The sequence below is a fragment of the Siphateles boraxobius genome, unplaced genomic scaffold (assembly GCF_051911475.1).
Source record: "Siphateles boraxobius isolate OS27281-9 unplaced genomic scaffold, OSU_SipBor_1 6, whole genome shotgun sequence".
NCBI classification, from domain to species: Eukaryota; Metazoa; Chordata; class Actinopteri; order Cypriniformes; family Leuciscidae; genus Siphateles; species Siphateles boraxobius.
In genome coordinates, this window is record NW_027509186.1 from 33,426,640 (window position 1) to 33,454,020 (window position 27,381).

At 37.6% G+C, this 27,381-nt stretch overlaps 1 protein-coding gene across 1 annotated transcript; it reads left to right on the forward strand.

Annotated features, from left to right (window-relative positions):
* The first annotated feature begins 1,891 nt into the window (after window positions 1-1,891).
* On the forward strand, window positions 1,892-27,370 carry egln2 (egl-9 family hypoxia-inducible factor 2). Its single transcript, XM_077207042.1, has 6 exons — window positions 1,892-2,128; window positions 2,955-4,417; window positions 20,616-20,735; window positions 20,821-20,957; window positions 23,267-23,334; window positions 23,756-27,370. Exons 2-6 carry the CDS (start codon window positions 3,164-3,166, stop codon window positions 23,806-23,808), a joined length of 1,632 nt encoding a protein of 543 aa, XP_077063157.1. The 5' UTR covers window positions 1,892-2,128; window positions 2,955-3,163; the 3' UTR covers window positions 23,809-27,370.
* Window positions 27,371-27,381: the final 11 nt, after the last annotated feature.

The following is a 27,381-nucleotide window of genomic DNA, read 5'->3' on the forward strand; positions in this document are numbered from 1 at the left end:
TTAAAGGCTAATGCAAATAACAAAAAATATTAATAAGATGTATTAAAATTATATTCCAACTTAACGGTTGAGTGAAAATGTAGACGTGCATCCTGCACTCTTCAGCGTCCAGCTGCAAGAGAGCCATGACCTTGGCATTGGTTTTGTATCCCACTATAACAGCTTGAAGATAAGTGCGTGTCAGAAAACAGGCAAACAAACAATATAATGACATGTCCTTCATATCTGTTTGCTTCACCATGACCATGTCTTTTATTAGCATGAACAAACTTGAAAACAGATAATATGCCCAATAGACCAAATCATAACCAATAAAAGCATTTAGACAGTTATCAATGAAAAGTATAGCTAACTTAAAGTTTACTACTTAAAATGTCTGAAAATGCCCATATGTTTTTTTGTTTTTTTTTAGAAATGTATGATATTTTAGCTACTGTTATAGTTAAGTGCACATCTCTTTCGTCTGTTGCGTATACATGGATTTTAATAATTTGTTTCTATTGCTTCCAGGCTGTTTATTCTGTTTTACTGTTTACCAATATGACCAATTACATAACAACATTTGATAAAAGGGTTTGTTCTTGGAGTTTATATTTATATCTCAAACACTCTAGAGAGAGTGATGATGACCTGCATTGGTGGGTGGGTGTGTGTGTGTGTGTGTGTGTGTGTGTGTGTGTGTGTGTGTGTGTGTGTGTGTGTGTGTGTGTGTGTGTGTGTGTGTGTGTGTGTGTGTGTGTGTGTGTGTGTGTGTGTGTTTTGTTTTTCATAATGCCTATAACTGCTTTTCAGACTTGACGAACTTGGTGAGCTTTTACAGTTGAGCAAGTGCAACGTGCAATATGGCGGAAAAAGTCCCGCCTTCTAAATAAAAGAGCCAATCACCAATTAGTAAAGTCATTGCGTCACTGCAGCTGCTGTTCGAAGCTCCGGTTGTTGCACATGTACATTGGCTGGTCCAGCCTGAAAAATGCCGGGGGATTTTGTGATGATTTAAGCGTATAGAAAGTAAATGCCTTAAACAGTTGTGTGTATTAATTGGTGATTTCAAATATGAAATTTAATCATAAGCTTGGTGAACACCTTTGGAGAATTTGATGTTTCCCCATTCAAAGAGATAGGAGCTGTACTTGCGTGACTGAAACGGCTGCCAGAGAGGCGTTTCAAATATGGCCGCCGAGTTAAATTTCTTGCCTTAAAGAGACTTTAATATGGCACACAAAATTGGAAACACTTCGGAATTTTGAAAATGTCATCTGACACGTGTGTTGCGTTCTTTTATGGCCGTTGTGACACCAAAACCCCTCATGGAAGAAGAAAGCCATTGTGTTCACAACTTTGACTATGAATGCTTATCATTATCAACTAAATGCTGGATTTTCAGAAGTATGTGAAGCTCACGACTCTTTAAAATACGTCCAAGAGTTTTACAAGTTATGGACATCGACTTTACATTTCAATGCCCTAAAAGAATAGACTTAAAATAAATAAATAAATAAAAAAATTAAAAAAATAAAAGGGGGACATAACATTGTCCAAATAAATGTCCATAAACTAATGCTCCATGATAATAATTCAAACAGAAATTGTTATAATTTATCCTCTATACAAATAATAATTTCATACTTATTGCGGCTATATGTCCATTTATCGATTTACACAATTATGAGCCACTGTTGTTATTGTGGAGCTCAGGGTCACGTGATGCGAATGTGCGCACGTGTAAGTGACAGAGCGGCTCATGGAGAGAGTGAAGGCGAGGGAGGGGCGCGCTATCACACCCGGAAACGAGTTTACTAATCCTACTATGGCGAAAACTTGGACCATGAATATTAATTAGGTTGCCTGATTGGATGCTTCAAGAGCATCGTAAATTAATATTAATTAGTCAGGTTTCGGCCATAGTAGATTGTGTAATTTCGCTACCCGCACAGTGTTAAATCAGATACGAAGCCTACTTACTCTTTGTTCAGCAAGGATTGTATGGGCAGAAATTACAGTGTTGTCTGTGAAAACGTTGGTTTAATTATTTGTATCATCTGAAATGAGCTTATGTTTGATATGGACGAGAGAACACCGGAAATTCATTACAATCGCGGCTGGTCTATAGTGACTTTATCATTTAGAGGTAAGTAGTCTAAAATATCCTACGCCTATTTTTCATTTTCGTTTCAGCCTTTGTATTTAAGGTCTTGATTGATAACTTTATGAACAGACGGCTTATATATTTAACAGCTTTGATTGGTGGTATATAGACTACAAGCTTACATATTTAAGTATTAAACTAATGAATTGGATGCCCGATCATTTCCCTGGTTTAATATTCTTTTCACTTACAGCTGAAAAATAGTTTTTATTATTATTATTTTGGTTAAAACTATATTGTAGAGCGTTATATTAAGCTTTTGGCGTTTAAACTTTGTCGCCATTTGTCCGTTTATTCAGTAGCCTGAATAGTGTATAATAAAATAAAGATTTACAGGCTATATGAGCCATATTTTAAAGAACACTACTTAGAGTAGATTTTATCCTGTTTTTCATCTATACATTTATTTCATTAAATTGTATTAAACCATTTTAATCATATCTTGTTTAGCCTATAATTATTTTAGTATTTTTCATTTGTAGTAGGCTAGCCAATTATATAGTCTACACGTCATTATTTAATTGATCGCTTTTATTTTAGGTAAGTTTATGAAGAATGTCTGGACTTTGTTCTGAAGATAAATGGATTTCTGTTCATTCGAATACTTCAACCGAATTAATTGTATTCATTGTTTCATTAAGCTATAGCCTACCACGTTTAATTTTTCCATAATACATGTGGTTGACATATAGCTAGGCCTAACCATTAAAATTATAGAGTGTGACTGGGCAGATTTACGATATACAGTCCGTTTTAACGTGTCTATAAATGTTTAAGTGATTTGACCATTGTTAATCTCTGTCTTCAGACGCTCATAACCCCGTGTTCTGGGAATAAACAGCCATGGAAAATAGTTAATGGTCCATTCTGTATTAAACAACTAAGGAAAGCACCGTATTCGTGTTGAACTGTGGACGTTTAAAACAGCGCCACTAGGCAGGCATGAACAGAGCCGATTCTGCAGAAAATGAGGATTGGACGTGAGCTACGTGAGCATCCAGGAGTAGACGTCATGACATGGAGAGACTGGAAAACACGGACCTTTTAAAAGCACACGGGCGCGAGAGTATCTGTTCACCGCAAGAGAGAGTCACCAGTAGCTGTTGTGAGTCTCGCGCTGTAAATATAATGGGTCTGAACGCGACCACTGCGGAGGAACTGCTGGCTGGACATGCGTCTAGATCTGGATCCAGGGTCACGCTTTTGAAGGAGTTAAAGAGTGGGTTACCTTTATATAATGGTGGAGGAGCGGTGTCCCCTTCACCTACAGCTGAAGGAAGTTATAATGATGTCCCTGCTCAGAAGCAAAGCGGGTGTTTACATCTGAATGGACTGGTGGAGACTCCCAATGGGGGCCTCGCTTCTCACAGGGACACGCTTTTGAAGGAGTTAAAGAGTGGGTTGCCTTTCTATAATGGTGGAGGAGCGGTGTCCCCTTCACCTACAGCTGAAGGAAGTTATAATGATGTCCCTGCGCAGAAGCAAAGCGGGTGTTTGCATCTGAATGGACTGGTGGAGACCCCCCATGGGGGCCTCGCTTCTCACGGGGATAGGACTTTGGACAGGACTTCAAAAAGACCTTTTGGAGATGTGCGATTCAGACAACTCCATCACCAGAGGAGAAAAGATGAGGAAAACAGAGACTTCGGGGCCCATAGTGGTTGTCCCGGAACGGGCTCCTCGGAAACACCCAATGGATTGGACTCTCCTTCACTTGAATGCAAAAGGAGGAGGTTTGAAATGGGCCTTAGAACAGACTCAAGTAAAAGCACACAGGCTGTTGCTCCCCTTGCAGCCAATCACCAACACAACAACAGCTCCCTGTCATCCCCCAGTTGGGTCCATCACAACGGGCAGAAAGCTGTAATGAACCATGCGGCCCCGGGGCAGGCCGAGTTTCGATTGGTGCCACCTGTGGTGGCCACCAGTGCAGGCTGGTCCCCAGAGCACATGGCTCAGCAGTACATAGTTCCCTGTATGAAGTACTACGGCATTTGCGTCAAAGATGCCTTCCTGGGCGATCGACTGGGCGGTAGGGTTCTGGAGGAAGTGGTGACACTAAATCACAGCGGAAAGTTCAGAGGTGGCCAGTTAGTCAGCCAAAAGAGCATCCCCTCTAAGAACATCCGTGGAGACCAGATTGCCTGGGTCGAAGGCAACGAGCCGGGCTGCGAGAACATCGGAGTCCTCATGGCTCACATCGATGAGGCCATCATGCGCAGTGCGGCCAGTGGGCAGCTGGGGGATTATGTCATCAATGGCCGCACAAAGGTGAGTGCTTGCAAATTTGTACTCGCACACTTTATGTTTTTAATTATGTTTGCATCTACTCACCCTAATGTCGTTTCCAAAACTGTATGACTTTCTGTCTTCACTCTTTAAATAGAGGTTCCTTATTTGGAATGGTTCCATGAATTGGAACTGCAATTCATTGCACGAAAGATTCTTTGCAGTGGAAAAGGGTTATTCAGATTATTGAAATATTCTTCTTACTAAGACAACGTGGTTATTTTCAGAACTGTTAACAGAAACATTCTTTGGGGAACTCAAAATGTTTCTTGTATTACATCGCTATGGAACCTTAGCGCCTTTTTTGGATCCCTTTTTGTAACCTTTTTTTTATATAGTGTTTTGTGGAACATTAAAGATTTTTTTTAAGTCAATGGTAACCAAAACAGAATATTCCAAAAATATGTCTTCAGCAGAATAAATAAACTCATACAGGTTTGGAATTACACAAGGGTGAGTAAATGATGGCAGAACTTTCATTTTTGGGTTTGTTTGGACCTGTATGGTACCAGTGAAATTTCGGAATGTCAAAATCCGTATAGGCAGCACAAACCTTAAAGGAGAACTCCGGCGCAAAATGAACCTGGGGTGTAAAAACACAGCGGTACCGAGTCGACTGTTCTCTGGGATTTGTTTTCATGATAATCGAGTGTAAAGAGTTTTATCTCTAAAAACTGTTTAGCTTATAACGCTAGTATATGGGGCATATAATAAGTAAAAAGAGATCGCTAGTTAATACCACTAACAAGGCTCAAAATAGCCCCACACTAACACGGTAGCTTAATGAGGGTCTCTACATACAAACCGAAGCACTGAGAACTTTGTAAGTGTACAGAGAATTTAATAATAATAAACTTTATAAAGACAGTACTTCAGTAATGACTTCTGTGTGAACGGTTCTTCGTGCACCACTGCACACTATTGACAAGGAACCTTTTTTGCTGGATGAAATTTCATTGAAATTCCGCTATGCGTTCATAGTTACTGAAATCTAGTCAACATCAACGTGTGACAACTTTCCCCGGTTTCCCCTTTTTCAATATGTTAGTATCAGTAGGCCTATATGCTATAGCTTTAAGGTCCAAACTGGCAAGCACTGTCACCAGCAATGCAAACCTGCATTCAGGAAGTTGTGGTTGGGTGTATCAGACAAAATATTTTCTGTCTGTTTTGTGTTTCTCACATTGCCACTGTTCTCAACTAGCAGCCTGAGAAATGCCGTTTTATCAGATACCAGATCAGTGTTTCTCTGGCTTTGAAGACTCCTCCGTCAGTCTCTATCTCCAGCCCATATACAAACAACATATTCTTACTGTCACTATAAGGTGCAGTGCTTGTGTGCGTGCTTGTATACCGAGTGTTCATTGTGTGCGTGAGACAGTATCAGAGCTTATCAGACGTATTTACGTATTTATTTACAAAACCAGACCCTGGATCTTAAAAATGTATTGCCAGGTTGGTCTGAGAAAAAGTATGACTTTCTGATATTACAGACATGTAAGGAATAATGTCATTGCTCAGTTAGTGTGAACATTGACCCGTATCTGAGCAGGGTGCCACATCAGTCCTGTCAGCGCGTCAGAGCAAAGCGGCCCATATGACGCAGGTTTGGTTATTTGAGCTTGCCAGGTCAAACCAGAGTCCAATAGTATGAGATCGTCCCGCTGTGGTATTTTCCACACAACGAAATCATGTACACTCCCGTTTTAGAAATAAGTCTCTCATCAACAAGACTGCTTTTATTGGATCAAAAATACAGTACAAACAGTAATATTGTGAAATACGATTGCAATTTAAAAGAACTGTTGTCTATTTGAATATAATTTAAAATGTAATTTAATCCTGTGATGGTAAAGCTGAATTTCCATCATTGTTACTCCAGTCTTCAGTGTCACATGATTCTCCAGTCTAAATGATTTGCTGCTCAAGAGACATTTTCTAATTATCATCCATGTTGAAAACAGTGCTGCTTCATACTTCTGTGGAAAATATGATACAGTACCATTCAAAAGTTTGTGGTAAGTATAAGATACAAAAGAGAAAACAGAAATGCGGTTCTTTTGAACTTCCTATTCAATTTAAAATCTGAATAGAAATTCAATTCTATTCAAATCAAATCCTGAAAAAGTCACAGATTCCACATAATTAAACAGCAAAAACCATGTTTCCAACACTGATGATAATAATAAGAAACATTATTAATAATTGAGCTCCAATAATAACTGATAGCAATTAAGCAGCAAATCATCATATTAGAATGATTTCTGAAGGATCATGTGACACTGAAGACTGGAGTAATAATGCTGAAAATTCAGCTTTGCGTCACAGGTATAAATTACATTTTAACATATAATAAAATAGAAAACTGAAACAGTGAGCATTCAGAAGAGATTCTTTCAAAAACATTTCAAAATTTGCATTATTCCAAACTTTTGACCAGTAATATTCTCCATTCTAGCTGAACTTTTTCAAATAATTTAGCTATTAAGTCATTTAATCATTAATAATTTAAATGAAGTCTTGTATGTAGCTTATTGAGTCTCTGAATGCACATTAGTTTTCTTGCTGCTGGAGTGTCAAGACTACAGCTCAGGACCATGTGGACATTCTTATTGTAATCACAGCCTGTCCATTGCTATAGTGGTCAGAAACCAGATGACCTTTTAGTGAATCTCCGGACAGGACAGTGTTAGCATGGCTTTACTGCAGTGTGATTGAGTGAGGAGAGGCTTCTGTTCAGTGGGTCAGATCGGTCACACTGCAGTCACTGTCCTCACGCCAGCCTTAATCTGCAGGGAATAGTTTTTAATCTGCGGCGAGGGGAACACTGGATTAGTTTTGAGTCTTTTCCTCTCATTGCGGCTTTTAAGACATTATGTACATTATGACATATAGGAAACCGTTTGCCGTTTATGAAGTCCATGTGTTGACGTGCGACTTTACACGTGTTCAGTCATATGTTTACGTCTGAAGGATAAATGTCGTAGCTCAACCCGTGGAATGGGAACGCAAGCACTGCGGTGTTCACATACTTTTGCAAGTGGGTCATGAAAACATCTTGCAAGAACGGTTGAGGTTTGAGATTTAGTGGTGCTGCAACTTCTGATAATCGGTTGATCTTTTGTTTATTTGTTTGTTTGTTTGTTCATCTTGTTCAATGCTATCCTTCAAACAATGATTCAATGTGTAATTTCGTGCAATGATTTGTGAAATAGGCATTTACAGAAACATCTTAGCAATGTTTGAGGTTTCAAATGATTAATTTCTCCATCTGTTCGATTAGATCAAATAAAGTGGTGGGGGGAAAAAAGATTTGTAATGTTTTTGAAAGATGTCACTTATGCTCACCAAGGCTGTATTTATTTGATAAAAAGTAGTGTAGAAACAGTAACAGTTCTGTGAAATATTACAATTTCTTTTCTATTTTAATATATTTTAAAATGCCATTAATTTCTGTGTCACAAAGCTCAAATGTCACATGATCCTTCAGAAATCATTCTAATATGCTGATTTTCTGCTCAAGAAACATTTATCAATGCAGAGAACAGTTGTGCTGCTTAGTATTTTTGTGGTAATCGTGATGCTTATTTATAAATGTTTTTACGGTCACTTCTGATCATATTAATGTGTCCTTGCTAAATGAAAATATTAATTTCTTGGGGAAAAAATCTTACTGACTCCAATCCTTTGAACGGTAGTGGAAATAAACTAAATTCCATCATTGATCAAAATCATGTTATTCCACAAAACAAAATACATAAATATGCAATGTACATTTTGTGAAAGTAATGTTTAATATATAAACATTACAATATAAACCCCAAGTACATACCTGACTAATCAATTAACTGATCTAAAAACTCTTTACATTATGTTTTGTTATTATCTTTCAATTTTAGATCCATGCTTACGTTGGTTATTGTCTCATATGTTTTATGATTACTGTCTGTCTGCCTGTTCATCTTGTTGTATCCTGACTGTATATCTGTATCTCTTAACATAATGTATGGTGTCATTGGGTTCTTGAAAGGCGCTATATAAATAAAACATTAATATTAATGAACGTGTTTACAATTTAGTGTTTATACACAATAACACCAGGTTTAAGGTCATGAAAATGCCTTAAACGTTTTTTTAATCGTGCAAAGGTCACACATACAGTAGCTTTTAGGCCAAAACCATGAATAAAGTCTTAATTCTAGTGGCTATTTCAGTGTGTACATGTTTAGGGTTTTGACATCAAAACCGGATAAAATATGCATGTAAACACAGATTACCTGTATTATGGTGTCTTTATTATAAGCTGATAGTTATCAGCGTGTTGCTATATATCTGAATGCACTCAAAACTGATATTAATTATTTATTATGTTTATTATCATTATTAATTAGTTGTTGCAGCCCTAATATTTAGGTAATTTTAGAGTGAGAGCACTATTAGGATTTTTTTAGAAATACGTCGAACCAGTTACAGCAAGGTGATGTAAATTTAAAGTGATGAAGCCAGTTTAAAAAAAAAAGTTGCAGCATTTCCCATTGCATTAGAATGAGTCTTGTCTCACGACTCTATTCCACAGTGGACACACAACTCCCTCCTCTTCTCGCTAGTGCTTTTATTGTCCTTAATCAACCCTCCCATTAGTTATTTTTCCTCTCCGTCTCCTCTCCCGAGCTTTATCAGACCCTTTACTTTTTAGTTGGCCAAAATATTTCTCTCACTGTTGCCCTGGAAACAAGACACGTAGCATGTTAATACTGCAGGAGAGAGAGTGTGGGTATCCATGCCCAGCTTTCTCTCTATCTCTAAACCAGTGCTTTCAGAGACGGACCTTGGTTTCATTCTCGTACGCATAGAAACCATTCGATCTCGGCACAACGTGGCAGATGATAAAGCAGAGGGAACAGCGTGTTCCAGCCACATGGCATCTCTCATGCCCCTCCCGGAGAGAGTAGCGCGTGCTCGTACCAGACAAACACAATATCACCAGCACAGAGTATTGCCTCTTATGCATTCATCCACTTTATAGGTACTGACATGAGGTCAGGGTCAGACATTATGGGGAGCTTGAGGCAAAGACGCCACAGCAAGTGAAAAACTGATAGATAGATAGATAGATAGATAGATAGATAGATAGATGTATTTTTGGTAACGCTTTACAATATGGGTGCATTAATGGCTTGTTTCCACCGAGTGGTACAGTACAGTACAGTATACAGTAAAGTATGATTCGGGACGGTAAACCCTGATCATCCGGCTTGCGTTTCCACCACCAACAGTTCCCTTTTTGATAGGCGTGGTGTATGCCGGAAAGTAGCGATCAATGTCATTCTCATGCGAAGAAGAAAGCGACACAGTAAACAACAATGGAGGACATACAGCAGATCTTGTTCTTGCTTCTCGGCATGTGGCCGACAAAAGGCAAAAAAAAACATTGTGTTGCAACGGTATATTAAAATTCAACTGTATATTAAAAAAATGGCGCCTCTTGTGTTGTCATTCCCATAAACATAATAAATAAATACCCGAGACCTGTTTTCAATTGTGTGGCGATTTGTACAGCCCCAAGCAGCACACGAAGCAGGCATTTTTCTCAATTCCCGTAATGAGAGGTATGGCAAAAGTTGCCCTCCGCAATATGGCGGCGCCGTTGACGTACGCTCCAGCGGCCAATAGGGCGTCTATGTATTTATTATGTCTATGGTCATTCCCCTTTAGCACGCGCAAATGACGAATCTCTGTCAACCAATCAACGCTATGCAGGGAGTCTAGCTCCACCCTTTAGGGGCCGGACTACTGTGCTAGGTTCCCCAACAGAAGGGTCCCAAAAAAGTGGTACAGTTCAGTATTTTTGTGCCAACTTCTGACAATCGAAACGGAAATAATTGCGTAACATAGCATTCGGTGGAAACGAGCCATAACTTAGCTTTTAACTAATGCACAGATAAACATGAGTCAATGTATGACTCATGAAGAACTAAACCATTCATTAATGATTACCACATCAGCAACTAATAAAGTCTATCAGATTAATAGATTAAGGAATCACTATTATTTGTGTCATCATTAGTAATTCCTTAATAGTGTTAACTTATAGTGTTTATTAACTCTTTCCCCTCCAGCATTTTTTTTTAAAGTTGGCAGCCAGCGCCAGGATTTTTGATCATTTTCACAAAAATGTATTTTGTTGTATGAATATCTGAACATGCAAGATATCACAAAAAAGAACTAAGCCTCTGCTTTTAAAAAACAAACAAAAAACGTTTTATTCTAGCTTCATGCATTCCTTCCTTATCAAAATGAATTGAATGTGGGTAAGTTTGAATGTGGGTGAAGAAAAAGCTGAAAAAATGGAGTATGTCAACCATAACCATTACCGTAATGACATATTACCTATCAAGGAGTTATTAGTCATATGCCTCAACAAGTAAATGTATAGTATAATGATATATTTGCAAATCGTTTGCTAATGATTAATTAAATCAGACAACTGAAAGTTGAAATACATATATTCTACCCATTGTGGTAATTAACACATTAATTTACACTATTAGTTAATACTATATGTTCTTATTGAATTAATACATGATGACACATTTAATTAATAGCGATTCATATATTCCTTAATCTATTAATCTGATAGACTTTATTAGTTGCTGATGTGGTAATAATAAATGAATGGTTTAGTTCTTCATGAGTCATACATTAACTCATGTTTATCTGTGCATTAGTTAAGCATATATTAATGCATATTAGTGCACCCGCATTGTAAAGTGTTACTGTATTTTTATAATATAATAATAGATCATTCTCGATTCTCTAAGCCTGTCATTATGTAAGGGATAATTTAGAGCGAGGCGGTTGTTATAGTGAATACAGCCTGAAGGGAGTTGTATTCGATAGAACAACCGTCTCGCTCTACATTATCCCGCTTATTACATGGCTACCTACCAAAGAAATCAATAATTTGACACAACATATTGATTTAAAAAGGAGTTTATTGATTTAAAAACAATTGTATTGCTCCAGAGTGAACAGAACTGTGTCCATGGCAACGCTCTGTTTTTCATGGCAACGGTGTGTTATACTTAGCAGCGGTCTGTTATCAAGAAATAACAGACCGCATTCTACATTCGAAGAATTCAACCAAACCATGTAATAATGCAAAATAAACTGTCAAGATGAGTAACCGACCACCCACCTAACCATATAGCAAAAATCTGGAAACTACTGTGCCTTAGCAACTGCATAGCAGTGCCCTAGCAACCATCCACAACACTCTAGAATTGTAGTTATGAGTCTTGCATGAGCAAACAAACACTCCTCTTTTAAAAAAAAAAAAAGATATTTCACCCAAAAATTTAAATTTTTTCATTTACTCACCCATATGTCTTACGAAACGTTTCTTTATTCTGTGGAACACAAAAGATTTGATTAATAGCCAAAAGTTTAGTGACATCTGACTTTCATTGTATGGGCAAAAAAATTTCTTCTTTTGTTTTCCTCTGAAGTAAGAATGTCATGTTTTGAGTACATGATGACAAGTTTTGATTGAAATATCGATTTAAGAAAATGTTAAAATCATACTGTTTGTATGTAATAACAGTGTATTCATTTCAGTGATTTGATTCAGTTGACCTGTTTGACATAAGTGGGCGCATTTAGATGTTAGAAAAAAAAAATAGAAAAACATTTTTAGACAAAAAAATGGCCTTGAAAACTCCAGCATGGAATTATTGCCTCAGCAACATGAGGTATGATTCACAAACTCTTGTATAGACTCAAATATGAAATGTTTGCTATTGAGCAATGGAATTATTTCTCACTTTTGTTAAGATACTACTTAGTCTTTGGCTGGGAAAAATTGCAGGTTAATAGAAGAGGTGTACAGAGAAAATGAGGTATCAACATTGTATCAGCACTTTCTGCAGTGAAGTATGCAATTCCAACATTTCCTTCCACACAACACTGACATAAATTGCAGATGGAAATATTTTGGAAATTGTAGGTACAGATGACACCAATATTCTGGTGACAAATGCATGTATTAATCAGAATTTGGTAATATGCTGATTATGTAAGTATAATATAAATGCATTAACCCGAATGACACTGCTAGATTAATTCAATATTCTGGTTTCTAGAAATCTGAATAAGACAACTGGCATATGACTGCATTAATCAGAATTTTGAATATTACGTTCATGTAGACATCTCTATATTAAACAAGTACACTTTAATATACTTTAAGTGTACTTTTCTGAAATAATATATTTTAAAAGGATATACTTAAGTGTGAAGGAATGTAATGTTTTTGGATGCTAAATTGGAATAAAATTAAAATGTTTTATATAAATTTATATTAAATGCATTTAGCTGAACTTGTGCTTTTCTGACCCACTTTTGTAGTAGTCCATATTAAATTATTAATGCAGTTTTATAATTCCATTGTCTATGAAATATGGTTAAAGTGTACTACTGAATATACTGACAGACATTTATGGTAAAATAGTGAATATTTTAATGTAATTTCTACTGAAACATTTACAATATATTAACTTTAAATGCAATATTTAATAACACACTGAAGTAAAAATTATAATCAAGTACTTTACATATATGCTTTATTATAGTCGTATAACATCCTAACAAGTGTACTTCTTTAAAGCACGTCAAAGGATTATTAAAACAATGATTTAAACTGTACTTTAAAGGAAAAGTTTTAATTTGTCATTATTTCAAAATGTACTTTTAAAAAGTGTACTGTTTGTTGAGAAACAGTCATGAAAGTGCAGTTTTTAAAAAATCTACTTTTAAAATTGAAAGTACACTAAAAGTGCACATTCAATACAATGAACTGCTCTTCTTTTACACAAGGGTGAATATTCATTTCTACCTGCGCATGTCCAGACTGAGAAGGAGATTCTATTGAGAAGGAGAGTTTTATAAACATTGGGTTCTATTCATGACCAGCAGAATGAATTTGAAAATCATTCATAAATCTTTTTTCTTCTTCTTTTTTCTTCGGAGTCTTGTGACCTACATTATGTAATTCATCACACTCTTATGTGTTATTAATTTGGCACTAGTTTATTGAGAATATGCCAATTACCTGGATTACACAGAAGCATTTCAATCGCTTTTTTTAAATTAGAATATGAACCTGAATTGGATAATAATGTGCATGTAAAACATGGTCAATAAGTTCCAAGTCAAAATCCATTTTAATTTCTTCTAGCTTGTATTCTGAATTTGTTGTTGTAGTCCTGATGTCCTGGTGTGTGTGTGTGTGTGTGAGTTCTGGAGTGTGTGTGTCCTTATCTAACCCCCATGTCCTACTTATCCTCCACCCTCTCATCATCATATTTACACTCATTTATCTCAGCACACTCTGTGCTCAATATCTACCTGACTATCAAGGCATGAAAGAACCTTACATGATCAAAACAATATTGTTTTAAAGGAACCGTTGCCTGTTTATCATAAAACAACCAAAGAATATAAAATAGCTCATAAAATAGGACATCGTGACATCAGTTAATTTGATATTTTTTGTTTTAGATTGTCTTGACCCTAAATCTCTTGTGGGAATTGTGCATCTTGTTAGCTAGAACTTGCGTAACACTGAGTGTGTGTGGTTTTTTTTTTGCATTGCATTGGCTTATGTGAGTCAGTGAATTGGGAAACAATTTATTTACATGAATCATCAGAATCAATCATTTGACTAGAATGAATCAGACTTCGTAATGCTAAATAAGTTGAGAAACAGACACTTTAATTGAGTGTGTTTGAATGTTGGCTGTAAAGCTGCTTGCACAATGCACTGGTACACTGATGAGAGTGCTTGTGTTTTGGGGCATTTAGCTGTTCCTCCTAATTGGATAATTTGATTATGTCTCTGCACAGTAACTTTAATGTGGGTGTCATACTAGTTGGCTTCCTGTGAACCCTTCGGTCTGCCGGTGGCGGTCATGTCCTCTATTCTGTTATGAGAGAAGCCAAGTTATAATCTAGTCAAATCAGCTCTAGACTGCGATCTGTGGTCATCAAATTTACAAACGATAAACCTTCTAATCAACATGTCAAAAGTATGATGTTTTTAAACTTCTGCTGTTTTAGGCCAAATGTTGCGCATTCTTGAAAAGATTCCACACATAGACCTTTTTGACTAAAGTATTATGCATGTAGTCAGATGTAGTCATCTATCTCTAGAACATAAAATATGCTAAAAACCTAAAATGTACTTTATTTTTTAAGTGGGGCCAGTGGATTTTTTTTTTATCAGTGCAAGGAAAAATCTAAATTACTGGCCAAAATAGGAAAAAGTACTTAAAATAAAATGCAATATGTAACAAAATTGGGCAGATTTACTAAACGGCAAATTAGCGTGAGAGTACAATTGTAAAGCAGCCTTGATGGGAGTGGAAAGTTCTGTGTGTGATCTACTTACAACGCGCACATTAAAGAAAACAGACACAGCGGATCATTTCCATAATGACCAATGCAATCTACCAGGTGGCATCTGGTTTAAGATTTGCTTTTTGGTTGGTAAATAATGGCGCAAATACCAGTAAATTGACTAGCGCAAACCTTAGTAAACCACCTTGTGTGATTCATTTAAAAACTCTCCTCCCATAAATTTTGCATCTGAAAAGGAAACTCCTACAAATGCATATTCAATAAGGTCATCCGCAAAATTGACTGTCCATGCCTTTTCAGCGATAATTTTTCACTGTGCATCTTTAGTAAATCCTGACAGTATTTTTTAACGCCAAAAGAGGGTTTGCGCTGGAGCGAGCAGTTAGTAAATTTGGTTATTGCATATTTCCACTGCCAATTTAATAATTTAGTGTAATCACCAAAAACATTTCATAGAAATAGTTATTTAAAAAAAAAAATAAAGGCTAGTTTAAAATTTGCATTGTCATTTATGCCAAACAAATAGTCATCATTTACTAATTTCGTTCCCTAACTGTTTGACTTTCTCTTTTTCTGTGGAACATAAAATAATTTTTTTTGTCTCAGTCTCAGAAATGTCTCAGTGTTAATTTGTCCATACTCCATACAATGGTCACCAAAACTAACTTTGGTTCCCAACATTCTTCAGACTATCTTATGTTGTATTCTGCTGAAGAAAGAAAGTCATGCAGGTTTGGAACGACATGAGGGTGAGTAAACACTGACAGAATGATCATTTTGGGTGAACCATCCCTTTAAGAAAAGTGCACAATCACTATTGTGGATCGTCAAACAAACCTGGTGCCGGAGTGCATGCTGGCTGTGAAAGAAGGTGAGCTGAAGAAGCCCCTTCTGCCGCCCACCCACGTGCTCCTGTTTAACCCATGTGACACACGCTGTGTTTACTGCTACACTGTGATGCAGTGATAAGAGTCAGGGGGAGGTTTCTCTCTGGGGCTTGATAAAGTACTGACCATATCATAGTGCCGGCAGCTAACAGTGCACCCTGATGACTCGCACGCTGAAACCGACCCGTTACCATCTCCCCCATCATCATCCAGGCCCAGGAATGCCTCGAATCATCCACAGCAGCAACTGTGCCAAAACTGAGCTCTACAGAAGGCAAGCCAGATGCTGTCGGTGGTTGGTTGGCCTTTTTATCAGGCATGACAGTCAAAAGAGGATGGGAAGTGATTGAGGGTGGGGATCAGGAAATAGTAGAGCCAAATTCGAACTGGCGTTGCCCGTATGAGTGCCGCAGCTCAACATGTCAAAGCATGTGAACTAAACTACACTCTTTCAAAAATATATTCGTATAATCTAATTATAATCTTATTTATATACACTACCACTCAAAAGTTTGGTTTGATTTTGTATTTTTAATAAGTTATTATTCTCATCTTATTCTCAATAAGCATGTGTTGTTTGATCAAAAATATAGAAAAACAGTAATATTGCGAACTATTATTACAATTTAAAATAGGGGTTTTAATGTATTTTTAAACTTAAGTGTAATTTATTCCTGTGATGCAAAGCTGAATTTTCAGTATCACAACTCCAGTCTTCAGAGTCACATGATCCTTCAGAAATCATTCTAATATGGTGATTTGCTGCTTATGAAACATTCATTATTGCCCCGAAGGTGTGTTGGAACCTTTTGTATCTGTACAATACAAAACCTATTGCAACCCATGGCAGTCCATAGAACCGCTTGCGGGGAAATTATGAATTTTGGCAAGCAAATAGAGCATAATCTCATCATTAACCACAGCAATTTTGGAGTCTCTAATTCAATCCCTATAACTGTCTAAAGTTGCACTACGTTTAACATTATGCTAATAACTTTTGAACCGTAAAGACTAGAAACAAAATTATTTTCCCCCTGATTCCTTTCCTCAAGACAATTGAGCCTGAAAATGTTCTTCCACTTATATATATAAAAAAACTACTTTTTCAAACTAGTGTTCATCCGATTTCACCAAAATTGGCTCAGATCCTCTTCAGACTGTGATGGCAAAAACTTTTTCATAAACTCAACTATTCTCGAATAACGCACAAACAGATTTGACAAAGAACTAGGGGTGGGCCGTTATCGGCGTTAACGTGCTGCGTTAACGTGAGACTCTTATCGGGCGATAAAAAAATATTGCCGTTAATCTATTCTCAAAGTTGGGTTGGGAGCTGAGCTGGGTCTATAGGCCCTCGACGTTAACGATTCCTCTTATCGATGCTCCTGCTCCGAGTCCCAGCCTTAATATACACTACAGACCGCGAACTCAACTTTCCCTTTTGTCCTTTATTGGGCACCATAGCGTGACGTCCTATACGCATCTGTGCATCATTCGTGATGCAAAGCGATTTGAGCAGAGGAGGTAAACATGGAGGGGAAAAGACGATCTAAAGCTTGGCTTTATTTTACTAAACGAGACAAATTATGCTGTTTCCTGTTTGCATAAACAGGGTTTTTCCTGCATTAAATTCGGTGAGTAATGTAGATGAACTGCTGCGCTTGTGACCGGGCACATGTTTAACTGAAAGAACGAGCAGAGAGAGAGAGACCCGGTCGCGCGCGCGCACTCTCTCACTTCGGAGCCAGGCGAAAGTGTAAACAAGACTTCACCATCTCCACACTAAGCGCTGTCTTGCTCTCTCTCCCTCACACATATTAACCAAAATAAATCGACACAATGTTAAAAAGGTCGGAAGACCAAAGTTTCATGTGGGGCATTCGGAGATTTTGTTTTCCTGAATTACCGCTAGGTGTGAATTGTGCAAAAATAAGTTACCTTTTTTTATCTTCTCTGAAAAGCGTTCCACACATTCAGCTGGCAGTCTCAAGTACCACCTAAACGCGAAGCATCCCTTAGCTAATGCGGTAGATGCCGGGCCAAGCACTGATGTAATGTTTGAGTGCAACCGAGGCAAGCCCGTCAGCACAGCTCTATCAGTTAGATATAAAGATGTATCCAATAGTAAACACAAGTACATCTGATGGAACTTGATTTATTTTCATCACAAATTATCATAGTAGAACAGCTTTCTCAAGCAGTTTGTGATGCATTTTGGAAACAGGAGATGAGTCCCTGGTCTAATGCGCCACCTGGCTTGAGAAACCCGTTCTCAAAGACAGGCCTACTGGTAGCACACATATTCTGAATGCCTTCGACAGAATTCAAATGAGCCATTTTAATCTAGATTAATTCCAAGATTACAGTGAGATTAATCTAGATTAAAAAAATGTATCTATGCCCACCACTACAAAGAACACACCAACATTGATTCTAGGTTATATCTCTGCAACACTTTAGCGTATTGAGATGAATCTTGGTACTTGTCATCACAAGCATGACCTGAGGCAACATGCAGCGTTTCGGCACAGCTCCAATATTCATTTTTGTTTTTGAAATGTTTTTACATTTGTTTTTTTTTTAATGATTTTTTTCAAATGATTTTTTAAAAGTAATAGATCTAGACACAAAAAGTAGCGTTACATTATTGACCCAAATAGAAATGTTTATTTTAAGCTGTGTCAAATGTATATTATGAAAGAAGCTTACGTATCTTATTTCACCTTACCATGAGTGGTTGGCATGTCATTCATCACCCTGAATTGTGGTCATAAACCCTTATAAACAGCAGTGATAATGGCGGGCTGTGGACGGCCAGGCAGTGGGTTGCTCTGAATAGATGTATACCATACAGTGTGTGCTATTTATAAGTATGTGTGCGCGTGACCTTTGGCAGGTGCCTCAGGAGAGCTTCATCATTCCAACACCAAGAACAGTGGTTATTGACATTACTGGATAAGAGATTATCAAATTTTTCGAGATCCTCCGAAACAACAAAGATAATTAATACGAATATATCTATCCAGTTGTCTGTCTGACCATCTATCTATCTATCTATCTATCTATCTATCTATCTATCTATCTATCTATCTATCTATCTACCTATCTATCTCTTTTAGAGCTATGGATGTGTGCTAAGGTGCTATGGTGAATAACAGCTAGCTTGTCATAGTCAAATGTCTTTTGTATGAAACCTACAGAAGTCAACATTACAGTTAAAATGTTAAAAATGAATGTTATTTCTGTTCCTTTTTCATTACGTAGGCGGTCCTTTGTTGTTTTTGCATCAGGGCACATTAGCATGGCTTGTCATTGTCAAAGCTGTCTCTTTCAAAACCTGAAATAAGTTAAAAATAGTTGATATTCATATAGGTATTCATACGTTTATATAGGTGTTTATCAGTTACTTATGACTTTTACCTAGATAGATGAAAACCCTTGTTTTGCTTCAATTATTACATGTAGGGTGACCAGATTTCTCAGAGTGGAATACGGGACAGATACAGAACGCATTCGTATAGAGGGAATGCACGTGACGTCACCGTTGGCCGGAGTGACTGCAGTTACGCCCACAAGTGGCAAAAAGACTGAGCGGCAGCATTGGTTTTCAGTGTGAATGCTGCGGAAAAACACACAAAACGCGTCTAAAACGGGAAAGAGCTTTGAGACTGACTGTACAACTAGATTTGACAAGAAATATGAGGAATATTTTTACAGACTACCTAAAGCTACAGAACAGAGAAGCAAATAGATCGCTACAATTCATAGAAACAACTGGACTCCAGGCAGCGAAAGGTGGATTTGCAGTTATCCTTTTTGTGTCAATATGCTGAATTTAGTGGTAAAATCATTCTCTATATATTGTATTGTTATATATTGCAGTGACAACTCATCAATCAAATATTTACCACTGTATATTCTGTATAATTTGACATTTTTAAATAAACACTGACAAAAAACTATACAAGTTTTAAGTCTCTAGACGATATGATGATATATATAACATTGATAAGTGATCACCTGGATTTAGACCTGCCTATTTTGTATTTATATAAAGCATTCACAGGCAAATTTGCTGTATGTATTTCCCTGGTGTCGAAATCAGGCACATATAAATGTCAGGAAACACGATTCCTGGCTGCATGTTAATATCCATGGATCACTGGATCTTTAGTAAGTTGTAAGGAACACTATATTGAGTCCAATCTTTAGTTTAAACTGATAATCGTTTGTTTTACTTGCGTTTTCGCAGTTTCCCCTGCTCTTCTGCCACTCAGTCCGGCTGAGGGGGCGTGTTCCGGCGGGAAAGTGACGTTAATGCATTCCCTCTATTAATGCGTCTTACATGCGCTTCATTAGGCACACTAGCACACACACACACAAGGTCTCTCCCTCTCTGTCATGCGCGCGCTACACGGTTTGAACGTAACATATATATTCACTTAGCCTTTCGGAAACGAAACCTATTATATATAAAAAATATATATATATTAACGATGAAATAAGGGACAAAACATGATTTTTTCAGAATAAGTCGGGACACTAAAATTAGAGTGGAAATACGGGGCTGTCCCGGGAAAAACGGGACGTCTGGTCACCCTAATTACATGTAATGTGATTAGGTCCTTTTAGGTCCTTTGATCCTTTTAGCATCTACACTATGTGCTCATATCCCTTCTGAATGTGTATTTGAGTGATCAGTTCACAACGTTTTTTCAGAACGCACTGATTTTAGTGTTGTCTGCTTGTGATTGGAGCACCCACAGTGGATTTTAATACCTGGGCCTTAGTGAATAATGCCACAAAATGTCCTCATTTAACAGTTTATCACCCCTAAATCTAATGTTTCCTAAATCCCCTCTCTTCTGTACGACCAGGCCATGGTGGCATGTTACCCTGGCAACGGAACAGGATATGTTCGACATGTGGACAATCCTAACGGCGACGGACGCTGCATAACCTGCATCTACTATCTGAACAAGGACTGGGATGCGAAGGTATGCTGTGTTTATTCTTACTGTGACTTGATCGGTCAGGAGGAGAGTCTTCTCTTACCCATTTGTTTTTTTTGTGATTCCCCAGGTTCACGGAGGTTTATTGCAGATTTACCCCGAGGGTCGTAATGTTGTTGCCAACATCGAGCCTCTCTTTGAACGTCTGCTCATTTTCTGGTCAGATCGCCGGAATCCACATGAGGTGAAACCAGCTTTTGCCACCCGGTGAGTAAACACTGTTTACAGTTAAAACACACATACCCATTTTCCACCAAGGCAGAGCTGATGCTGGTTCGGAGCCAGAGCCTAGTTTCAAATCAGTTCTCTGTTTTTCGACCACCAAAGCACCAGCTCCGAACCAGTAAAAGTGGTTCTTAAGTAGCACCAAATCATTGCTGGTCTAGAAGTAAGAACCGTTTACGTCAGCGGCTGGGGGCGGGGTTACCGTGGCCAACAAGACAAACAGAAACTTGTGACCGCCATTTTTTAAATAGCAGCTAATCGTGCTAATAGCATCTCGATTGTAATCTCCGTTAATGCAAGTTACGGCTAGCTGCATGAACGTGCTGGATTCGCCGTGTTTGGATACCGATGTAGGTTTGCAAAGCCATAAGCATAAATAGTAATGCAACGACCGCCATTGTTGATGGAAGGCTTGTTCGAGATGCATCGGAGCGGCATGGACTGATCGGAGCTGCGGGAGTGTTTGGAGAGCATACGACTCCTTCTGCTTTTGGATCGCTCTCGCAGTTCGAGATTCGCAGTGCCAAACCATCTCGAAGTAAGCCTGGTGTGTTTGTGTGTGCCGCGCTAGCGTTGCTGGGTAACATGAGATGTATACAGTGACGTAAGATCTGGCTCTGTTATGGCTCTCTAGCCTGTGGAAAGGCAAACCGGTTCTTTGAAAGCTCGTCAGTCGAAACAACTCCGAACCGGCACTAGCTCTAGCTCTGAACCAGCACCTGTTTCTTGTTGGTGGAAAAGGGGTAACAGACACACACACTCACACTGATAACACTGGTAGCCTACACTTAATTGAATACACCTTTTCTGTGATGGTCATATTTTCAGTTTATTAATTAAAATTATTTTGGGGAATTGAGTCAAAAATGTCAGGGTGGTACATCTGTCGTTATCATAATGCTAATTATGATAAAACAATTAAATTATTTATAAGAACACTTCGGCATAATCTTTTCTTATTGTTATTTAATAATAATTATCTTAGTATCAATTAATAATATTTGAATAATGCTTGTAAAAAAAAGCATGTCTGTCAAATCAAAGTCATGTGGTGCGACCAACATACAGAAACATGTAGGGTCCTATTAAACAACGTTCGGTCCGACCTTCGTGGCCTTTGAAGGATGCAGCCTCCGGGACACAGCTATCTACAGTTGTTTTTAACGAATGTCTTGAATGAATGATTCAATGACTCACTCATAAAGACTTCACTTGTTTCATTACTGGATAAATCAGCGTTTTTGAACAAATCTTTTTAATAAATGATTAATTGTCAAAGAAAAAAAATGAACAGTCATTTGTCGCCACCTACTGGTGTGACAATGTAAGTGATACATACAATATTTATTTGAAGCGTCGTTATTTGCAAAACGTGATTTGGTCTATTTTGATCAAAAATATTTGATGACAAAAAAATAATGATACTGTGTTGTTCGAAAGACTGTTTTTGAAGTTGTTTCATACCTAAACATGACAACTGCTCTCTCTGGGACAGAGGCAGTGCCAACGCAGATCTGAATGTTAGCTGAGATCGTACTTGTCAAAGATTTTATAGATATACAGCCAAATCGTTGTCATTTACGAATAAGATCGCATGGATGTTTGAATCAAGATCGTGATCTTTTCACAATTAATCATGCGGCTCTGGTTCAGGTTGTAAAACGTCATGTGACAACAACCACAGTCCTTGTTCTTGTAACCTCTTATCTATTATACTGGGATCTTTCTCAAAACACGTGCATGCTAGTGCACTCATCTGAACCCGTCCTCTAGTCGTCCACCACCATTGTTCTTCCACCACTACAAACACTACGGTTTGATTTGATCCTGCTCTATAAACACCACACCTGCAGTTTTGTCTTCCTCAGGAAGTGGGTTTTTCTTGAAATGAGTTTTGATGAAACGCCATATTTTTGGTGTAGTAAAACAATTGCCGTTTATGTTTTACATTATTCTAGATTTAGGATGAGGGTAGGTGTGTATCAAGCACCATCGCAGCTGGGGGCCGAGGTGGGGCACAGGAAGTACGTGCTTCCTGAGTGTTAGCGGCCGTCGTTTCAGTTTATGCGCTCGTGCCGGTAGAACAGAGCCAGACATAAACAAACCAGCCGCTCAACTAGTGTTGACTTAACCCTTTCTGTGCTTTGACCTCACAGTTATCCACATGACTCTGCACATCTCAAACTCCATATCAGTTTCTAAACAGTCTTGAGTTCATCAGATCAATACACACTAGTCAGACTGTCTGACCCCTATCAATTGTGGCTGTAATGATCTCTCTCTTCCCACAGCTATGCCATCACCGTCTGGTACTTCGATGCAAAAGAGCGGACTGAAGCTAAGGAGAAGTACAGACTGGGTGAGTTTCATACCTCTCAAAAGAAACTTGTGGCTTAGGCTGTTTTCTCACTACATGTTTTCGGTAGGTTTCGAGTTCAGTAGGTTTGGTTGGTGGGAACACATTTTCTCACGGGGTGATACTTATGTTAAAGAGAGGAAGAGTCCCACGTATCACAACCAATGAGTACAATGTGAAAGTGACCTGTGAGGGCACTGGGCAGGGAGAGAAATTAATACTTTCATTAAGCGAGAAAGTTCTTTTCAATTATATATCATTATAAGTGATTTATAAGCAATTTTAAAGGTAAAACCAAATAAGGTAAAGGATTTTCAGCACAGCACAAGGGTTAGAGTATTGCTTTAGTTCTCAGTTATTTTAATTCACCTTCTGTCCATCATTAAATATCGTCTCTCTCTCTTTCTCTTTCTGTCCTTCACAGCTACAGGACAGAAAGGAGTTAAAGTGCCTGTCACACAGAGCAGCAAGACCTGAATTTCAGCCAGTCGAGTGAACACTCAAGTGTGTGGCGGCCTGTGCTTCTGCGCGATTGGACGTTTCCAAGAGGAGACGCAGGAAGCCCAACAATCACGGCTTTTTCTGTGGCCTCAAACATCCAACAAGTTTGATTTGATTGGATGAACACAGGACTGTTTTTAAATGAACACCACGGTGTCTCAAACTTGATGGTCATGGCACTGAAGGGCTGGCCGGTTTTCCCTCATCCCGAGGAAAGTTAACAACTGTAACATCACGAATGGACTTCAGCTAATAGTACACCCCTGCGTGAAGTGACATTTTCCAGTGGCCTTTGTCATATCTTGTTCAGTGAATGTGTATCCAGCTTAACACTGATATCTGACCTACGCCAGTGCTCAGCTAGATCATGAAAACTGACATAAAATACCCAACAATCATATTATACATGAAGGATTCAGTGGACAGAATCCCTTAAGATTGAGCCCGAGCCCTAGGAAACGTTCAGGGGGAATTCACTCAGATTAACAGCGCCCTCTGAAGGTGTTAATTTTCACGGATGGCTTTGCTGCAAGAATTATGCGATTCTGGTATCAACCAAACCTATTGTGCAGAAAGCAAATTTGAATGCTGCAGTTCCCCAGTTTTCAGGAGACTTTAGGGCCGTTCACGTAGTATGCATTGTTGTGGTTTCTCTGCGCTGTTTTTTAAATTGTCTTTGCTGTTGCATCACGTCTCTGAATATTTTTAAAAAATTTCAATCCACGAAAGCCGCGTTTTTAAGATGCTCTATCAAGTTAAATGCAATTCAACTTTGATAAACGCATCCAGAACGTGTTCTGTGTGAACAGCCCCAACCTTAATTTCTAATGCTTTTCTGGGACTGTATTGTACTTTGGGATGCACCGATATTAAAATTCTGGCCGATAATGATAAAGGAGAATTAATGTCTAAATATTATTCTATGTTATAGGCGATAACTGATAAATTAACCATATTAAAATTAAAAATAAAATACTACATAAAGTGAATTTAAATGCTACATGTTAATTTAGGAACCACATCATTATGTACACTGTGAAAAATAATTACATTTAATAGTGTTATAAAATTTGTGTGTGTTTTTAAAGAAGTTTAAGTGTTGCAACAAATATAATTCAATCTAAAAGTACAGAAAACGAGCTTCACAAATAGACATCTAATGTCGATAAATTAAATGACTATACCCGATATGACACCGATATATTGTACATTCCAAACTGTGACAATTGAAGAAGAAAAAAATACATTAAAAATGTTATCTATTTTGGATTACAGTTTTAACAAACTAATAAACTTAATGTGATGCATATGTGTCAGTCATACGTAAATGAAACTGGTAAGAAAGAAACAGGTAAGATTTCTGTAATAGTACAAAAAAATTGAATGGGCTGAATACACAATAACCAGGTTTATATATTTATCACCAATGAATCCAACTGATTTCAATCTCATACATTTTTAACTAAATGAATGAATTGTGCTTCTTCCACAGCTAGCCATATTTTAACCATGATTTTTAACTGAATACATTAAATTTTCAAAATGAAAAGATTTTTGCTTATTCTAATCATTTTGAGAAAATGATTCTTTAAATAAAATCCAATAATAATATATAATATTTTTAAAATTGAGTCTTGAAATCTTACCTGCTTTTTAATGCATAAATTTAAGTGTATTAGTTTGTTTTAAAAGGATTGACATTTGATAAGCAATTCAAATACATAGATCTTAAATTTAGGCCTAATTATTTTGCAGCATGCTTCACTGGTGCTGGATTGAGGAGAGATCCCCTGACATGATAGTAAAGCGCTTTGGGTGTACAGTAGTATATGAAAGCGCAATATAAATGTCTGATTCATTCACTTCTAAAATCCATTTAATCTGAATCAGCTGTTTAAAAAGCTAAACATCTCTGGATATATACCGGATTTTAATGCTCCTCATCCACATTGATGAAATACTGCCTTTTATTTTTTTTTTAATAAACTTCACTTCACCTGTTTTCCATAGATGGCAATATAGTGCTACGTTAAGTGCGCGGCCACATGGTATGAATCTGGCTATTTCTACAGCCTTATTTGCATAGAAAAACTGAATGTTTGCCTAGAAAATAATGACAAGGATGTCGTTTTAATGTGCATGGCACAATAGCATACCAGCACACGTAGAACATTAATAAATTGGCCTATATGTGCAGCTAGCCATGTGCTGACGTAGCCTAGTGCAAGTGACGTTTTCAGCGAATAGTATACAACCAAGAATTACATAGCACAATGTATGTTCTGTAACAAAAGGTCATACAGGGAGCTGTTTGCGACTTTTTTTAAAAAATATATGTGAGCATTAGGCTGCATGCTATCTTGTCTTTAAAGTGTCTTTCTCTAGAGATGCCTGAGATCTGACAATCTCCTTCCTGCCTCAGAGAGGCGCTGTACAACACAAGAGATAGACATGAGGCTCTCCGCAAATGATTATCCACTATAAGAGCGGGCCGTTGTAACTTAAATGCATCCGAGAGGATTTATTTTACCTTGATATTGCAAACGGTTACTTGTTATCATATAATTTTGATGTAGTATCGTAATCATTAACACACTGGTTTGTAGCGCAAATTATTTGACCATTTTGTTATTCTTCCAGTTTCTTACCTCCAGCGGCAAATGAATCAGAAGTCTCCGCACATTCACAGAAATAGCTTACACGCGCGTTGAAATATAAGGTGGATTATGTGACCTGGAAAACACAACAGCCTCATTCTATCAGGTGTCCACACATGCACTACTCTTGCCTTGTGCCTACATTTCCCAGAGGGCATTGCAAGTTCATCAGATGCGAGGCTATGTTCAGAATGAAACACTAGCATACTGCACGGTGTACATTTATACTATTTATAAAACAGTATGCAAAGGCTAAATGTTTTCAACAGTGGGATGTTAAACTAATTAACTCATTATCATGTCAAAAAGATACAAATAATTAACAGTTTGTGAAACAATGTCAAGTAAAATGCATATTAAATATGAATAAATATATATTTTGACATTTGTAAATGTATTAAAATAGACCTGATATTACTTCCTGTTCATTCGTCACTCTGAAAACAGAAAGTCAAGTCGAGCACAGAGCATTGTGGGGGCAGTGGTCCATCCAGTGTGCTTTGGTTGTATACAACACTACAAATTTTGGCAAATGTTGCATGTCATCCATTTATTCCATGTAAACATGTGCATAGTATGCACAGTATACACAATATAGAAACAGTACAGTAGTGTTCTGTTCTGAACATAGTCTCAGTCAGCAGTTTTCCCAGCATATCCTCTGATAGAGGGAGTGTAGTTTTGTTCTGTGTTTGAGTGCCAGATACGTAAAACGGTAAAGCACTTTATCATATGTGTGATTTTTGAATGAGAAGCTACAGAAAGAAAATGCTTTGTGCTGTGTAACAGTATGACACTTAAATCAACTGAGAACAAAAAGATGTTCGCTTAACCTTTCTGAGTTTGGCCGTGTTTAATTAAAATGTCAGATTTTGTACAGACCACAGTGTTC

Excerpts from the sequence above, each read along its gene's own strand:
- egln2 (XM_077207042.1), top strand. The coding sequence starts at position 3,164 with ATGGAGAGACTGGAAAACACGGACCTTTTAAAAGCACACGGGCGCGAG. Across the intron at positions 4,418-20,615 it reads TCATCAATGGCCGCACAAAG|GCCATGGTGGCATGTTACCC; the intron begins GTGAGTGCTTGC and ends CTGTACGACCAG. Across the intron at positions 23,335-23,755 it reads TAAGGAGAAGTACAGACTGG|CTACAGGACAGAAAGGAGTT; the intron begins GTGAGTTTCATA and ends TGTCCTTCACAG.